At 38.5% G+C, this 18926-nt stretch overlaps 2 protein-coding genes across 3 annotated transcripts; both read left to right on the plus strand.

Moving 5' to 3' along the window:
* The first annotated feature begins 596 nt into the window (after nt 1-596).
* On the plus strand, nt 597-10543 carry LOC145489930 (leucine carboxyl methyltransferase 1-like). 2 transcript variants are annotated; one of them, XM_081469015.1, is made up of 12 exons: nt 597-1054; nt 1740-1828; nt 2531-2652; nt 2960-3036; nt 3560-3612; nt 4160-4262; nt 4604-4724; nt 5266-5313; nt 6260-6313; nt 7297-7388; nt 7893-7990; nt 8289-10543. In XM_081469015.1, the coding sequence occupies exons 1-12, from the start codon at nt 999-1001 to the stop codon at nt 8309-8311; spliced, it is 936 nt and encodes a 311-aa protein (XP_081325141.1). In that variant the 5' UTR covers nt 597-998; the 3' UTR covers nt 8312-10543. The 2 variants fall into 2 exon arrangements, with proteins under 2 accessions (XP_081325141.1, XP_081325142.1); XM_081469016.1 differs by having other exon boundaries at nt 1757-1828.
* Nucleotides 10544-13490: 2947 nt separating this feature from the next.
* Nucleotides 13491-18813, plus strand: LOC145489523 (fibrinogen-like protein A). Its single transcript, XM_081468505.1, has 5 exons — nt 13491-14960; nt 15096-15313; nt 15779-15869; nt 16417-16566; nt 18125-18813. The coding sequence occupies exons 1-5, from the start codon at nt 14846-14848 to the stop codon at nt 18664-18666; spliced, it is 1116 nt and encodes a 371-aa protein (XP_081324631.1). The 5' UTR covers nt 13491-14845; the 3' UTR covers nt 18667-18813.
* The last annotated feature ends 113 nt before the right edge of the window (nt 18814-18926 follow it).

Consider the following 18926-nt stretch of genomic DNA (forward strand, 5'->3'; position numbering starts at 1 on the left):
TTTGTTCGAATTTTTGGAAGATAGAAAGTAGATCTAGATGCAAAGCGAGTATTTACATTATGTTTACAAGATGTTTTGACAAAAAAAGAATCAAAGATCTTTGGTAGTTTGCCAGTATTAAACTGGTGCATGAAAAAGAGAGTTTGAAGCTTAATATAATCTTGAAGTTTAAGAAGGTTAAGCTTAGCAAACAAAGGACTTGTATGTGCATCAAAATTTGAGAAAGTAATTAAAGGGATTGTTTTCCTTTGTATTATTTGAAGTGGTTTAATATTATGATCATAAGTGTTGCCCCAAACTATACAGCCGTAGGAGAAAAAAGGAAGAATAATGGCATGGTATAATTGAACTAGTGTTTTCGTATTAACAAAATGTCTAATCTTAGATAGGACACCAATACCCCTAGATATTTTTTTTGAAATTTGTTGAATTTGTTCTTTCCAATTTAGATGACAGTCTATGAGAATGCCAAGGTACTTAACACTCTTTTGTTGATTAATTGGCTTACCATCTATTTTAATGTTCAAGGAATTGTTTATGTCTTAAAACCTAACCATACACGACTAACTGATACAAATAAATGGGCTATCAATTGCTTACTAGAGATGGCGTAATTCGCGAGTAGTTTGAACTCTAGCGAGTAAGGTTATTCTGTTTTCTGTTGTTCCTACTTGTAATGATAGCTGGCGACTAGGCTGCTTTTCCCCTTAATTTTTTTTTTTGGGGGGGGGGCGGGGAGGGGATGGCGGCGTTCTGAGCATGTTTATGCAAGTTATCCTGTTCTCTTTCTTTTCCCGCGCTTGGGTCCCCCCCCCCCCCCCCCCCCGCGAACCCCACCGCTGTGTAGGACTAAATTAATACCGAATCCCTTCCCCTCGCCCCATTCTTCGGACGCGTCCCAACCCATAGTGCTTTTGGAAACGCAATCAAACATGGCGGCTTGTTTGAAATGTTTCCCTTTGAGCTGCATTTGATCAAGCTTTTGCTTCAAAGAGAGAATGTCACAGGATGAGGCTGTTATTTCCACAAATGATGACGCTACAGCTTGTAAGAGGTAAGAAATTACTAATTGTCACTGCTGGTAACTGTGAACAAACGAAGTATGTGAAATGTAAATACTTGGACCACTCGACTGTTTACAACGAAAGAACTTGGGGAGTGAGTCAAATAAGCTCAAATTATGCAGTCTGAAATTTTCAAGTCTAATCCTGTGATGGACTTGCGTCCTATCCAGTGTGCAGTAGAAATAGTCCTTGTTTACTGTGGCAAGCTCTTGCCGTTTAAGAAAGAGACGGAAGTCAGCAGCAATGCGTTCCCGGAATGCACCTGTGTTATTTTTTGCACCTAACAATGTAATGCGAGTATTGAAAGCAGGAACAGTCTCATTTATGAGGCATTTGACGGTGTGACGCAGCTAGGGATTAGAGATATTTGCCTTTAACTGAGAAGAGCCTGGGTCAAATCTTCAAATGTAGTTACCAAAATGTCTTCTTCTCTTTGCTTAGTCCTGGCCTTGGCAACGTTATGTCGATTTTGAGTTTCTGGCCCAGCGTTGTTCTTATTAGATACATTTGAACAAAGTGATTTCTCTACTCTCTGGAATTTGACTGGAATTTTCACTTTTTGGTCAAATCCCCACCCCTTAACTGCCCCTCCCCCCCTCACAGGGATTATATGGATAGGCACATTATAAGTGGAATTATCCTTGTGCTCATGTCACATATATTTGTTACATGTAGATTTGCTGTCCAATTAGGCTACTGGTCAGACAGTTACATTCAACACTTTGCCAAGTTAGGAGACAGAAAGACTCCAGAAATTAACAGAGGTGAAACTGGAAAGCAATGGCCATGTATTATTTAAGCAATAAGCCATTTCACTTATGAGACTTGCATGCAGAAAATCATGGTATTTGTATGTGTTACGCTTACAACACCTTGAGACACTGCATACAACTACCATGACTCCCTGCGTGTGTGTTTCATTGAGAGAATGGGGTATAGAAAATACATTTTCAAAGATTATGGTTTATATAAATACACACATGTAGTCCTTGCCATGCATATATAAAGTACATGTAGATTTGTGCCACAACTTCCTCTTCAGAAGCTTTTGCTCCTTGAATTAGTAACTCTGGCCTTCCAAAGCTTGTCTGATGTACAATCATGTTGTTGCACATTACTAAATGAAGATCGTAATTCTTTGTTCTGACGGGGCCTTCAAGTATTTTCACCAGGGAACTGCAATTTTTTTTTGGGAGACGGGGTCAGATTTTTAAAATAAAATACTGTAATATATTTAAGTCATAAATTTCCCTGCCTTGCTGCCAACTATCCCTTTCATCTCCCCCTTTAAAACCTTACGTCATCACACGAAAGGTGCTGCTGATGAGGTGTTAGTTTAATGTTTAGTTCGCCAATCAATTCTTAAGTTATTTTAACACCCCACCTGTAATCATACAGTCATGTTCAATTGTTTTTTAATATACCAAACCTGGAGATTATAAATTTGAACTGATATTTCTTTGCAGGTTACTATGCTCGTGTCAAAGGGATGCGGATGCTGCTGGACCAGTTTCTTTCACAGACCAGATGTAATTGTCAGGTTATCAATCTTGGAGCTGGCTTTGATTCTCTCTTTTGGCTCTTAAAGGTAAATGTAACAACGACAACACAGTTCATTGAACCTACTCACTGGGGCCTTTCAGGAACAAGAAATTTGTAATTTAACCAAGATTTTAGATTTTTTGACTAGTATTCAGTACTTATACAAGTAGTTACAAATTACTTAGCCCTTCTGTATTTTTAATATTGTCTCAAATTTATCATGAGTTGTACTGAGTGTTGAAATCATCATCTAGAAATTTTTGCATTTATAAATAAATATTTTATTTTAATTGCAATCTTTTCTAGTATGGTAACATTGTTTAACTGTTCTGGATCTCTTTTTCTAAGTAAAGGAGGAGAGCTTAGCACCAAAGCTGTTTGTTGAGATAGATTTTGGAAATGTGACCAGCAGAAAGTGCTACAGCATAAGGCAAGTTTTTAAATTCATCATTTCCTTACTCTTCTTTCATTCAGTTGGCTGGCTTGTCATGTCACACTTAATCGTCCTTGTTGGCTGATCAAACTACATGTAGATCAAGCCAGACAACTTCTCAAGCAAGTTGTGTGGGCAAGATTCACTGATTTAAACAATGTAGATTAGTTTTGATGAACAAAAGGAATTCTACAGCACCAGTACAAATGATGATTTCTCATCTGATATGACTCTCGTGTATTGTGCTAAGAGACACATCTTCCAAGAAGTACATGAGATATCAACTTACTTTGAATGACCACTGTAAAAGAGGAAGTTTCGATACAGGACTATAAATTTCACTCTGTCTCTCACTTGATAAAAAACATCATATGCTTGTAGTTAATGTACAAGTATATGGGTCTACATGTCTGTATTGTGTATAGTTGAAATACAATGAACATCTACTGTTAATAAGTTAAACTACATGTACATGAAGGAATCTAGGGTTTATTTATTGATGGGGATCTTTTTTCTCAAGGGCCAGGAGGAAACTCCAAGAGGTATTTTCTCAAGATGATGGACTGAACATTGGTATGTTGAGTTATATATATTTAATCTTTTCACAAAAGGTATACATATAGTTCACTCTCAGTTACAATTCATAATCATGTATTGAGGTGGAGGTCTCCATCATTTTCTTTTTCTTTACAGACTGACTGTTTTAGGTTAATAAGTTATTTATTATATGGCTTTTGCTTTGGTAATGCCAGGCATTAAGGTAGAATAATGCCCCAGAATTAGTCAATCAGACTGTGTCATATCGGCTACATGCACAAGCCCTATAATAAATTAATGTAATTCGTTCATTTATTTTAAAAATAGTTTATTAATTAATCTCTTGAAATAAGTATCTATATAGATAAATTTTTTAATTTATTGAGTGGAACACCCCAACACCTAGGCTTTACCCGGCTCTTCCCACACTTTGAACCTAGAGTGCATGTTATAATAATAGTATAATATAACAATAATATTATGTTACAAAAGTTTATCTGTACAATACAAGTCGTGTATATGTATAACATCTAGTTTATACCCCAGGTTATATGTGTGAGCATGAATTCTTATTTAACTCCAGATGGAAATGAAGCTCACTCTAAACACTACCATCTGTTGGCTGTCGACCTGAGGGAAATAGGTGCACTTGAAAGTAAATTAGAAGAAATTGGAGTTGATAAAAGGTAATTACCACACACTCAGACAAAATGGCTCTTTCCTGGTTTTTGACAGCCTGTTATGTGAAGTTGTTTTGTGTTAAAAATGAACTTATGCACTGGAAGAAAATGATGGTTCATTAGTATTAAATGTAGTGGAAATGAAATAACAGCTACTTAGAGACTTATGCAAATTGTAAGTTTGAAAATTTAGTAGTGATAATTGTAGAAATGATTTATGTCTAATTCATAGTATTTCTGAGAGTTCAGCTTGTGGTCTGTTGACAAACAACAAATTATTGTTCCAAACGTGCTAATTAATGATTACTACTTAATAAGATGTGGCTTTGGGTACATGTATTTTGCAGCCTTCCAACAGTGTTTATTACAGAGTGTGTACTGGTTTATATGGAACCTGAACATTCAGCGGCTATTGTTAACTGGGCTGGAGCGAATTTTAAAACTGCTATTTTTATAAACTATGAACAAGTAAGTAATTGATAAAATATATTTGAATAAATTGTTATAAATTAAGTTACATTGTTTTAAAGTGTTCAAGATGCACTCTGAGTCCTCTGAGTAAAGCTACTTTGAAATTCTCACTCTTGAGAATAAACTGCTAAGTCCAATGAGGTTTTTGCAACTTGATTTTATGATTACTTGTTACGCTTTTGACTCTCATGTAGAACTCTTTGCAAAAAACTGGGAATTGGGTGGGGAAAACCCCAAACAAAAACAAAGACAGTGTTTTAATAACATGATTTATCTAGCAATCTCCTCTCTTGCAATATTGACACCTCTAAATCATACTTTTCTCATAGTTTAGCAGAGGTCTTTTTATCTGGTGTTTGGGATTAAGGAAATGGAAGTGAGGAGCAGGGTGGTCAATCTTTTGACCAGAAGTGATTTTATATTGCAAAGTTAGTGATCCCTTGGTGGTGTGGTTTACAATGTTATATTTAGAGGTATTTTACAGCTTGTCGTAGCTTGGTTGATTGGTACTCAGTATGTGGCTGTGATTAATTTTCAGGTGAATATGCAGGACAGATTTGGTCAAGTTATGATTCAGAATCTTAGGGTAGATATGAATTATGATTTTGAGTTTGTTGGACATGTTGCTGCTATAAGAGCTTGGTCACACTATTTTTAATTATTCTTGATAAGCCTCAAAATAAATACACCTACCAATGATTAAATCAAAAGCAATCATAATTTTGGGGCATTTTTGATGGATGAACTAATAGGAGTTTCTGTTTTAGCCTCTTGACATCTTCTTTTGTTAAAATCTTATTATGAACTAATAAGTTGCACCCAGGCTAACACTGAAATGGCCAAATCAGACTAGATGTTATTCCAGTTTCTGTAACATGAAGTGAATAGGAGTAGTAGTACTCTCTCCCCAGGCCCCTCCCTCAGCCAAACAGGATGCTGGTCCACTTTTAGCTTTCTCCCAATATATTCTCACATTGAGTGGATTGAGGTGTGCATGTAGCTCAAAAACACAATACAGTGACCATGACAAGGACTTGAACCTGGGCTGCCTTGTCCAGAGTCCTCCTTACTAACAAATTACATGTGTAGGCCCGGTGTGTCTTTTTTTTCTTCAGTATCTTCAATGCTGTTGTGTTGATTTTAACGATTCCTCTGTTCTGTTCTAAATCTTTCCTTTGCACTTTCTACCATAATAGACCTTTTTAGCTTGGGCGGTTTGTTGCCCCATTTCAGACCCTCTGATGATACTCTTGATCTATTCTTAATTTCAAATATGCAAATAATCACGTGTATGTGAACGGATAAATTTTACATGGATAAAATAAAAATTCTCTAGAGAATATAACGTGGACTGCAAAAAAAACAAAAAAGACAAAAAAAAAAGGAAAACAAACTACCCAAGCTAAAAAGGTCTATTATTATTTCATTTTAGTTTAAACCAGAATGAATTAAGTAGCAGAATTACCTTAGAAAACAATGGAATCTAAACATCAGAGAAGAGATATATAGTATGCTGGGTTTGTCTTTTGCAGAGTAGAAACTGCGAGCTTCTTGGAGCCTATGCTTGTCCTGACCTTGAATCACATGTGAGTAACCCCTGACCCCCAGAGAAATTCAAGAAGTCTAATTGCCTCAGTTGTTGTAGTAGACAAAGGAATGCAGTCCAAAACCTTTAGTTTCTAAGCCAAAAATCAAGATCAACTTTTCCACTTCAAGAGCAACGCTTGTAGGAGCTCGTTTCTATGAGTGAATCAAAATACTGGGAGAACAAATGACACCGCTGAGTTTCACAGATTTCCAGTTTCTATGTAGGTCGTGCGAGTTGTGTTCGTGCATTGACGCTGAAACTGCTTTTAGTAATCAGTATTTAGTGGTATCTAGAAGAGCAGCCAGAATTTTAATGTATCCGAATTGAGCTATTAGATTGTGAAAATTATAACATTGTGCGTGGAGATGTAAAATTTGACTTTGAGTGTTCGCTTTTCTGTGCTCTTTCTCTTGTTCACATGAGAAGAAGAATTTCATATCTTCAGGCAACAATGCGTTTGATTTTGTTTATTAAGACTTATTTATGACTTGCCAAAACTTTCCAACCATTTCCTGAAGATTTCCGAGATTTTTTTAAGGTCGTGTGAACGTGTCAGAATGTTTTCCACCATTTTGAAAGTTTTAGAGGAAACTTCTTGTCGAGTTTTATTCTTCTTCACGCTTGACATTCTGAGAAAAATGAGGAACGCTTGCTCTTGTCTCCATGATCAGGCTGTCACACATTTAGAAGAAAAGCCTTTCTGAGAAACCTCTCAGAACATGTGCATCTTCAGTGTGATTTTTTTGGGGGGTTAATGACGCTGAAAATGATAACAAAAATGGTCTTTGTGCGAAATAGGTGTCAGAAAGGGCTTGCGCCACTAGTAGTTGTGCAGGCATTATAGCGCACACAACTTCGTTCCCAGGTCTCTCCGGACAGAAGGGAGAGATCCTGGAAACGAGTTTGTACAATGTATGGCACAGCTCTAAATACAGTAGGGATGTTAGTTTGTGATGATGTACAATGTTTTCCAATTGACAGAAACAAAGATTTTTGTCCAACAATTGGGATAAAGCTGAAGCTCTTGATATGATGAGTGTATATAACTGTTTACCCTCAAACGACAGGACAAGGTCAGTACTGAAACATTTCGTCACTTTCTCTAATTGCGGATCAGGGAAATTAATGATACATTTGATTAGTGATAAACCAAAACGTGATATTCTTTCACCATCCGGTAGGTAAAGTCAGTGTTTGAGCCCAGTGTCCTATTGGCCTATTGGCCAGTGGTTGTATCTGGTTTCCGTAGGATGAAGCGAATAGAAATACTTCTACGTCCTTCTGGATGGGATACTGTTAAATTCGTCGGTACCCATTCATACACCTGGGTGGACAGAGGCACTGTAAGGGTAGAGTGTCTTGCCCAAAACACAACCCCATGTCCCCGGCCAAGACTCGAACACAGACCGCTGGATCCTAAGTCCTACGTGCTAACCATCAAAGATTGGCACCTCCCATTATACATAGGTGTGACGACTTTGGCAGACGCGCTCAACGTTTCTCAGTCGATAGGAGTTGTTCAGTTTACAGAGTAAACAGGTTCCTGTAATTGCACCTTTTTGTCCTGTTCCAAATAGAATAGAGAGAATAGAATTCCTTGACGAAGTGGATCTTTTACACCAGCTTCTTTCCCATTACTGCATATCATGGGCTGTGAATGATGCAGCGCAACTTGGTAAGTGTCATTTATAAGACATGTTACTGTCTGCTATTCTGTTGTAATTTCTAACACTGGTCTTTCTCTTCTGCTGAGATAAAGAAAAGTGTTTATGGCATACCATGACTCTTGGTGGTTTTCTATAATTCTCTCTCTTGTGTTCTCAGATGACTGTTATCGCATCATTAGTCATGGTACTATTTCACAATAGTAATAGTAGTAAATAGTGCTTATTTGATTACCGTATCCCATAAATCGGCGAATATATGAGGAGTTTTTCTCCTTTACATTAAAAGCTTGTCTCCTTGTGTTCCAGGTCTGTCAAACATTGCTTTCTGACAGGAATCTAACAGAACAACGTTGTGGCCATCGTAGACTGCCTGAGTGTTCAGACTTCTTAGTGACTCCTATTTTTCTGCTGCTCTCTTCTCCGGCGTTTCTACCGATTTTTGTAATTGTTGACGGAGCTGTGTGTAAATGCGCGGGAATTTTGAGAACAAGACTGAAAGAAGCTCAAATTCTCGGGATTACCGTTGGCTTCTCGATGGTTCTTTCAATTTCCTTCTGCTTATATATCTCATGCACCGAGAACATACATTCTATTTGTTTGCAAGATATTTAAGGGATTGGAAGAGGACAAGAGCTTTTGTCGTATATCGCGTGTTAAGCGCCCGCGCGCGCGGCATAGGCCAAGTTCGTAGAGGTATACTATTGTGTAATGTAAAGGCTTAGTGTGGCCGCGTTGCACTTTGTTGGATGCATGACCAATATAATGTTTTACAGTTGATCACCAAAATTTATCCGAGTAAACGCAAACGCTTGGATCTTGGTATGTCATCAGTGGGCTACTGTGAGCTGTACTGAGTAATAAGAGCGAGCGTAATATTCCTTGGAGATTTTACGATTTCACACACTTTTTTTACGAGTGATAACGGTATAATTACTCCCTGTATTCACAGTGTTGCGCACCACATTTTTGTCTGATGGTAAAGTTTCAATTAATATATTTAATACGACATTCTGTTTGGTTCAGTTTGGTTTGGTGATAATTAAGTGTGGAAAATGAGCATAACGTCTTGACTTGTTATGTAGAGTCGTTGAAGACGCAGTTTAGACGAGACGAGGACGATGCATACAGCCTTGTGGGTACAAGGTGTCTTAATAAGGTGTCTAAAATCTTAGTGCTAGTTGTAATTCAGCTATTCTGTTCTCAGAACACAGTCGAACCTTGAGATACTGCGTGGATGTTTGTTTCAATCTCTCTACATGTACATGTACATGTAGTTCATTTGTAGTGACACGGAAGAGTGCTCCCTGAACCATAAGTTACGTCGTATTCTAGAAGTGACAAAGAAAATAATATGTATAGTTTCGACAGTGAATAACCCCGACATCTGAAAATCCTTCAAAATCCTTGTATTGATCGAAGGTGAAATGCCGCAGACTAGTGCAACAATGAATTACATTAGATGTGTTACGCACTTGATCACGCACCAGCAGTCTTGTGTGGAACCAAACAGCTATTCGCTCTTGATAAGTTTATATCGATACATTCGACAAGGTAACTGTCAGGAAGAAAACCGGGAGTGGTCATGTCAAACCGTCGCAACCAAGGGTCCTTTGGGCTATCTCGTGAAACGTCTTTTCCCGCTCTGCAACGAGCTCCTCTACTCAAGCTCCATGCACTTCTCTCCCTGATACGAATACTTTACACATTGCTTAGATCTATATGGGATGCTAATTCAGTGCAGGTTAGTTCCCATGGCGAGTACTTTGTGAGTTTTCCTAACAGCTCTCAGATTCTCATTTATACCACGTGGTTAATTTCTAAAGAGGCTGTTATGCAGTGTTCTTAACGATTTAGTTGATTAGTGCATGCGCAGTAGATTAAGGTAAATAAACAGCTGTAGCGAATTTGGAAAGCTGATGTCTAGAGATTTTACCCCATTTATTAAATTGAGGCAATCAAAGGGTTCTGACCCAATGACTATAAAATGTATCCCCTCAGCCTTCCCTCAGCTTTTCACCTATCGATCTCTTTCACCCCTCAGCCTTCCGTCCGACGTCATCAGCGCTTCGTATGATATGCGTTATGACTTAGCTGCTCCTAATATAGTGGACCTAAAATTTTGTTTGCCATGTGTATCTCCTTGTTATAATAAGCAGATGTTTCTTTCGTGACAAGTCGCTTACCAAGTTCAAGAATTTGTATCCCCATTTTTACTCCTGTGGGATGGAGAAAGTAGAGTCTCTTAAAGACCTTAACAGGGGGATACTGGTTTGACAGGGGATACTGATTTAACGGGGAGATACTGATTTAACAAGGGGATACTGATTTAAAAGGGGGATAATGGTTTAACAGGGGGATACTGATGTAACAGGGGGATAATTCGATTTAAAGAGGTTGCCTAGTTTTTCTCGCAAGATGGCGTAACCAGACCCTTGGGTTTGGACGATATGAGTCGAAGAATACCACTTCACTATGATATCACCCACCTTAAATGAAAACATTTTATGGGCTGGATCTTCTGAGATCTCGCCGTCTTCCGTAAACTCGAGTGATGTCTTGACCAGACACCTTAGATCTGGATGTCATGAATTTCCTTTTAGGTATGCGAATCACATCATGGCCCTGGCATTTGGTAATAAATTGTATACCCAAGATCTGGGTGTCATGAATTTCCTTTTGGGTTTCTGAATCCCACACAGATGGCCTCTTACTAATGAATAACAAGAGTTTTTCTTAAATTTGTTCCACGTTCCTTCTGATAAATCCGACAGTAAAAGTTAGTAAAGGCTTTGAACACATAAATGCAATCGTCATCAATAACGTCCTTGAACATGGCGAGTTGATACTCGGGGCTTTCCCGCTCCAAACCAAGTAATTATTACAGTATTTCTCTTTCGATAGCTTCCAGTTCTCGGGGATCTCGCTACTTAACTGACCTCAAATCTAAACGTTGCGGAGACAATGATATTTGGTGGAATAACATTGAAAATCGTGATGCTTGAGGCGGCAAGGCACTAGAAGTTGTTTTCCGCTCGTAGGCATTCGTAGATGGAAGACGTTGTCGACGAATTTGAACTACCCTTTGGCTGCAACGTGTAGTATTAGATGGCAGAAAGAACTTTAAACGAACGTCATCAATCAAGGCTTAATCCGGCTTCTGTAACTCAAGAATGCGTATATTTTGTAACTGGATGAATAGCATAAATTACTTAGCCGTTATAGAACATAAGCGTGCATACAAAAAATGTTTGACAAATTAGCATATTAAAGCCTTAAGTTAAGGTATGTCCGCCATTTTGAATAATCAAATACAGCCGGTGTCAGAAACTCGTTTGTCCAGTTTAGCTATGACGTCAGTGCTTTCTCACTGGCTCACGGCCGAGCCTTTTGTTCTTTCGCTTTATAAGTGCGACACCACCCGGATGGTTGGGCGGCCAGTTAACTCCTGCGCAATATACACATCTCTCTCAATCTCTCTTAAAACAATACCTCCTGAATATATTATAAAGGATTCTTCCTCAACCACCCCCCTAAATATCCCCCCTATATCCCTTCACAGCCTGCATTTCATTAATCCAACACATACACCTACACAGTCCACTTATCATTTCTCCCCCACATATACCAACACAGCCTACATTTCATTAATCCCCTACATATACCTACACAGCCTATAGCTCATTAATCCCCCACATATACCTACACTGCAATACATTTCGTTAATCCCCCACATATACCTACACAGCCTACATCTCATTAATCCCCCGCATATACCTACACCGCATACATCTCATTAATCCCCCACATATACCTGCAAAGAAAGATGTCTCATTAATCCCGCACATATACCTACACATCATACATTTCATTAATCCCCCACATATACCTACACTGTAATACATCTCATTAATCCCGCACATACACCTACACAGCCTACATCTCATTAATCTCCCACATATACCTACACAGCCTACATCTCTTTAATCCCCCACATATACCTACACTGTAATACATCTCATTAATCCCCCACATATACCTACACTCCAATACATCTCATTAATCTGCCACATATACCTACACAGCCTACATCTCATTAATCCCCCACATATACCTACAAAGAAAGATGTTTCATTAATCCCCCACATATACCTACACAGCATACATCTCATTAATCCCCCACATATACCTACTCAGCCCACATCTCATCAATCCCCCACATATACCTACACAGCCTACATATCATTTATCCCCACATATTCCTACACAGCTTTCATCGAATTAATTCCCAACTGATACCTACACAACCCACGTCTCATGAATCCCTCACATTTACCTTCACAGTTTGCATTTCATTAAATCGTTTCTAGAGTCATTACTTATTACATGGTTATCAACTCATGTAGAACCAAGCGGTCTTAAGATATCTTGGAACAAGTAAATTGACTATCGTTATTCAAATTATCCGTTCACCTGTAGCCTGGGAACAGGCTCCCGGTTGGGTTAATGGGTTTAGTGCGAGATAGCCAAGTGTGGTCTAGGGCTAGGGGAGATAGCCGAGAGCGGAATGTTGACTAGGGGGAGCGCAACTCGCGGAATTCTTTTTTTCGCGCCTGACGACTTGCTTCGCTCGCCGGTTTTTTTTTTCCGTCCCTGCCGGATATTTTTTTCGCCCTTGCTAGGAGCCTGTTCGCAGGCTGGTTCACTTGCCCTGCGTTCAGCCGTTCGAATGGATACCGTAAGGAACGTTTTCGCGTGACAGGTCACGATTTGACGATGCATTTTTGTGGTTGAATCGGCAAAGTTCTTCTTTTAACGACGCTTTTAGGGTGGAGAACGTAAAATTGGCGATTTACTTACTTTTTTTACGTGACGAGTGATTGGTGAAAAAAATTCTCCGTGTTGCGTGATTTAATAGAAAAATTCAGCGTGATGCGTGATTGTTATCCCACCTTTGCCACCCTCATAGAAGGCTGATGAAAGGAAATTCAACTTAATTACAGTGTACTGCCAAATGTGTTGTCGACAAAAAGACTTAATGCTTTGTTTTGTTGTTGTTTTGTTTATATTCTGTTGCTATGAATAATGAATTTACTTGACCCTGTAAAATCCACACACTATGACTTAATGTCATATCTAAATGAGACTCGAAACGAGTTAATTACTATTTAATGGTAGAATTAAAGTAAGCAACTCACTGAAAAATATCTCTCTATGGTTAGCCATAGCTTGTGGCTGACTGAGTTAGCCACAATGATTCCGAGATTTCTGTTAGTTTAATCTGTGATGGCAAGCATAGAATTCTGCGGAAGCGTTTTTGAAACGCATAGTCCAGAACAAATGTGATCTAACAATTTCTCTTTTCTACCTTGTAGTCAGCTGCTTGCACGAGAAAAAACTGCACAAAAGACATGAAAATTTGGAATTTCTTCAGTCTTACTGGAATTCTGTTTATTTTGTTCGAGAAAACTTCCTTTACTTTTTCTTTCAGATCATACCTTATGATGACGAGTTGAGTTTCAGCTAAAATGCGTCGCAAATAACAGTTGCAAGTCAGTTAATGTCCGTTCTGGTGGCAATAATTCAATTCGCATTTGTGTGTTTTAAAAATGGTATCCTCAGGATCTCATTGGCCGAGCGAAGTTATTTGACATCTCTGCAGCCAATCAGAATCAGGGCGGCAAATGCATATTCAGCCCGCGCATTTCCCGTTTGGCCCGCAAAATGGCGCGTTAGGGCAGTGTGTCATTTGGCCGCGCGTATTGATAATAATAGTTTGTATTGTTGCTTTGGCAACCTGTTATTTATATAAAGGGATGATTACAACGTCAGCTCATGACTGGGAATTTGTGTACCGGTAATCCTATTATAGTAAGATCATATGGCAAAGAGTGGCCCATCATCATATTTATAAAATAACTGAGATAATACGCTCGCTCTGATTGGTCAATAGAGTTGGCTCCCGATATGACAGAACTACGCGAGAACTGAAGTACTCAGATCACTAGCAAGAACAAAATAAACAGTTTCCGCGTTCACCAGCTGAGATATCAATAACACGAAAATCTTTTCATTCAGCATATACATGGAAATTTACAAGGAAAATTGGGACCAGAAGTTGGTCGCGATATATTGCTTGATCAATCAGAGTGCGCGTTGTATCTTAGTTATTTTATAAATTCCGATAAGAAATTGCTTTTTGAATCCAACTGCACGTAGAATCTTCACTGCATCATGTAATTATTTTGAAAAAAGGAAGCAATAAATGTTATGATAATATCTAGCAAAGGAGTAACGCGTAGAAAGGGTTAAAAATGTTGAATTTATTACTGCACCTGCCTGTAAATTAAAGTTAGTTGTGACTGTGATGCCAGTGGTACAAAACAGAGCTGAGTTTGTAATAGTCGTTCTCGAGGTTTAGATGAAAGCGTAACGTAAAGTTAGATTCATCCAAGTATCATACTGATGAAACAACCAGTTTGTATGTAATTTCGACATCGTGCATATACGCTTTCTTGAGAATTTAGTGCTCCATCATTCCCCATATTCTGATAAACAAATTTTTGCGTGACTGTTTGTGTTTTGCTGAAAAAAAATTAACTGTTGAATAATTTAGCAGCTAAGGGGTTTTTAATGGGAAAAACTCAAAATAAAGAGCTGGTAAAAGAAAGCCGAGGTACCACATGTGGTGTTGCTATGCATATGAATTATAAATAAACTTGTCGCAAAAAGAAATTAAACTCGCTCCGTTGTATACAAAAACTCAAACTGCTCGATGGCTGCTATGTTTCATACCTAACTAAGACTCAAAGATCTCCAACTTGCACACGTAAGGGTTACTCGTTGAAAATATCTTGAAATTATTGATGGCTGGGGTTTGGCTAGTTCAGTTGACACTAGTGACTTTGAACATTCCCCTGGTAATCGTGTTTGTGTTGGCAAACAGAGACTATTGTGGAAGCGTTTTTGAAACTCAAGTTGGTAGGTATCATAACTTCTGATTTTGTGGACTGTTTTCATTGAAAAAGCTATCGCATGCAAACTTGGAATTTCTTCTGTCCGATTATTTCTGTTTGTTTCCAATGAGAATAACTTCATGTGTGCTTTTTCATTCAGATCATGCCTTACTTGGTCATGTCATGGATAAGGCTGTTGTTAATGATGAGTTTGACTGTCAGCTAAAATGCGTCGCAAATAACAGTTGCAAGTCGTTTAATGTTCGTTCTGGTGGCAATAATTCAATCCGTCTTTGTGAGTTAAACAACAAAACCCGACAGATGAAACCAGATGATTTTAAATGGCAGAAAGGTTCTACGTACTACGGTTCTGTTGAGGCAAGTTGAATGCGTGGCTTGAATTCGTTTTCAAGCAATTATGAGAAAAACTTTACATTTTTGGTCTGTTTCAAAAATTAATTGTTGAGCTCGATGTTAAGTCAACTGAAAAAATGGGCTGAGGATAACACTCCCTCTTGGAATTACGAATAAAAGGCCAAAAGTTTTTGTCTTAGAAATGTAATTTCCAGAAACACTTTTCCTATTTTTTAAAAACTAGTTTCACGGCCCGTCAAAGAAGAAAACCATGAACTAAACAATATATTATATATATTTCCTTCCCACTCCGATCGTAAATGAACACGGAACAAACTAAAGCAGTTCAAAATCATAAACTTGGTTTAAATACCTGAGAACTAATCCAAATGAAGTGTATGACTTCCCCGAGTAGCTTAGATCATGTTTTAATTTTTTTAATTCATGTTCTTCACTAAAAGACGATAATCTTGTCTTAACCCGATACAGGTGTCCTGCATCGATGGCTCCAGTGAGCAGAAGAAGCTACAAAATTCCGGTCAGTGCCACCCAAAATACGAAGGAGAACGATGCCAGACGCGTGAGTGCTACTGAGTTAGTGCTATTAAGTTAGGGACTCGTCATAAAACGCGATTATATCTTCGAGAGTGAGAAGGGGAGGGAGTAGGAAGCTTGGGCAATTGCTAATTCTTAGCAAGACTTGTTCGACAAATTTTCTTTTTCGAAGGTCGATCCGAGAGTCCAAGTTTCCTTTTCAAGGCTCGATTTGAACGTTTTCTTCGTTTTGCTGCGCAGGAGTTTTTGGATTATCACTCAGGGCGTTCCGCCATTTGTACTTCCTCAATATTATAGTAGTCCTTTCCTTACGACAACTTCAACTTGCCACCAACTACGACCACAACAACATTTCTATCAGTATTTTGCAACATTGAAGTCCTCCGTCTTGCTATATACGTTTGGCATTGTCAAACGGACGGTCTGTAATTCGCCGGTCTCAACCTTGCATACATCCCATTTTATTTTTATACTTCTTTACATGTACATTAAAAGACAATTAAAAAAAAAAAAATTAAAAATAAGGTCATTAAAATTACGCTTCTAATGGGGAAAACGATTTTCCATTGCAGCTAAACGAGATTGGTATTTGCATCACTATTTCCATTCTTGCAAGAGTATCCTGGATGCTGGAGAATCCACAGGTGACGGGGAGTACTGGATCGACCCTGAGAAGAATGGAAACCCTTTATTAGTGTACTGTGACATGACAACAGACGGAGGCAAGTGAAATGATTATTGCTTATAACGGGGGCTCTAGTGATTTTTAATTAGTCTTGACAGTGGGTGTGGCTTCGCAAAACAGCTGTGTTTAGTCAGCTCTCCAAAGCTTTCATCAGTTATACCAACTCAGTTATATAATTTCGCAAAGCAATTGTGCTCTACGATATGAGCTTAACAGTTTTGTTTCAGATCTCCCCTATCTTTGGCGTTCCATTTTGATATTTGCTAGTGGTGCCTCTTCTGCATGATCCAACAAGCAAATAAATCTGTTAGGTCGAATTTGTGGCCTTGTTTAATGATTTTAGTGCCGAAAATATCTAAAATATTGAAATCAGACTGGCGAGGACTGGCAAAGAGTGAGTTGCCGTGGAAATAGATTTTTTTTCATAGCCGTAGGTGTGTTGCTTGTAGTACTATCAGCCTACCACGTTTCAGTGGTCTGTGCTGCAAACTGACCCAGATGTTTCTATTAACATACTTGATGTAATATTGGGTTGAGTATATGGCGTCATCAGTCCACTCATTTAAATAAAACCTTAAATATCTCCGGAACTAATGCAGACATTTAGAAACTAATGATTTTGCAACGTTGAAAAACTTTGAATCAATCTCCGACGGTTACATTCGCATAAAGTGAATGAATAACAGAATAAACTATTTATACATAATTTAAACGAAAAAACAATTGTTTCGATAACAAAAGGAAAAACACTATCGCCAATGGATAGCTTTTGGCTATCCATTGGTAATAATGTTTTTCCTTTTGTTAAAATTATCTATTCCTGTGAAGAACTGTGCATTCATTAAAATTCAAATAGATAACCATCAAATGTTGACTGTCATAAAAACAGAAACAGGTAAACGGCATTTTTGATTCTTCGTGGAATTCTATGTGATACTCCTAAAAATTCAAGCTAATAAGGGGTGAAATTTGATCATAGTAGCACTGTACGGCGAACACCCCTACAACATTTACATGATCCATATGTCCCCACGCAGCCGTCCTTATCGTTGTGTTTAGTTTACTTTGAACCTTGAAGAACAGAAACTGTTCTTATTAACAAGTTTGTGTTTCGTTTTTAACTCATGGCAAAATTGAACGTCGCCTAATTAACAATTAGATTATGAGCTCGAGATTTCTAGGAGGTGATAGTTGATGAGGCCGAAGGCCGAATCAACTATCACCTCATGGAAATCGAGAGCGAATAATCTAATTGTTTTAGTAGAATTCTTACTAAAATTTACTTCAAATAACGGTTTCCAATTTTCTTGCGCCTGAAAAAGATCGCTCGGATTGACTTGGCATTTAAAATTGAAGTTGTGTGCTCGCGCAAGAAACCGTAAATGTCCTTCGTTTAGACTTCTCGAGAATTTAATTATGCATTTGCATCGAAATTTTCCTCCAAAACTTCGGAAAAACGAAAAAACGTCGTCATTTCCTAGACGACCCCCAGCCACTGCACGCTAATGGCTGATAGTGTTCAATGGCTCAGCCAATCAGATTACAGCATTTGTATTAGTATACTAGTAGAATTCTACTAATACTGGTTATTTCAGGAGGCTGGCTTCTGATCTTCAACATCGTGATTGATGGCAACTCATCTCCTCCCACCTCCTTGGGTATCGAGCCATCATACCGCGGTATCAGCCACTATAACAACAGTAACATGGTTCTAGCGACTAGCGCCTTAAATGAGCTAAGATCTCATTTGTCTTTCGCGCAGCTGAGATTCCACTGCAGAAAACAACTTGGACGTACGTTCCACTTGTCTACGCTCGCTAACAATGCTGGTGAAGCTGTAGTCAAGTACTTCAGCCGTCAGACAGATGCCATGCCCTCCGCGTGTGGATCATTTGCACGACTTCCTGGAGACAACTCAGTCCTCGCCAGGAATTGTTCCAACTGGGGAAAAGACGGTGGCTATCACATTGGTAAATGGGGACATAAAGGATGGCATGAGTTGTATGAATATGCAGCATTTATCGCGTTCGATTATCATTGGACCCCTAATCCAGCCTTTGAAGACGACAGAATGGAATGTGATGATCGTGGAACTGTTGTCTCTCCTGGAGACTTCTGGAAGATTTATGTGCGTTAAACCACTTCATACAATCCTGGGAATTTAGAATTCATCAATGGGACATTGTATCAACTGTAAACGGAACACTAATAAGACGTTATTTGTTACAATACTTTGCGTCTCATAGTGTCTTGCATTAGTATACTAGAGGAATTTTACTAATGGCTGGTGTTGTACGATAGCTTAGCTAATCAGATTGGAGCATTTGCATAAGTGCACAAGCAAAATTCTACTGAAACTCAACAGGAACATAATATATAGATTTAGGCCAGCCTAAA

Source organism: Orbicella franksi, chromosome 6 (genome assembly GCF_964199315.1).
Source record: "Orbicella franksi chromosome 6, jaOrbFran1.1, whole genome shotgun sequence".
NCBI lineage: Eukaryota > Metazoa > Cnidaria > Anthozoa > Scleractinia > Merulinidae > Orbicella > Orbicella franksi.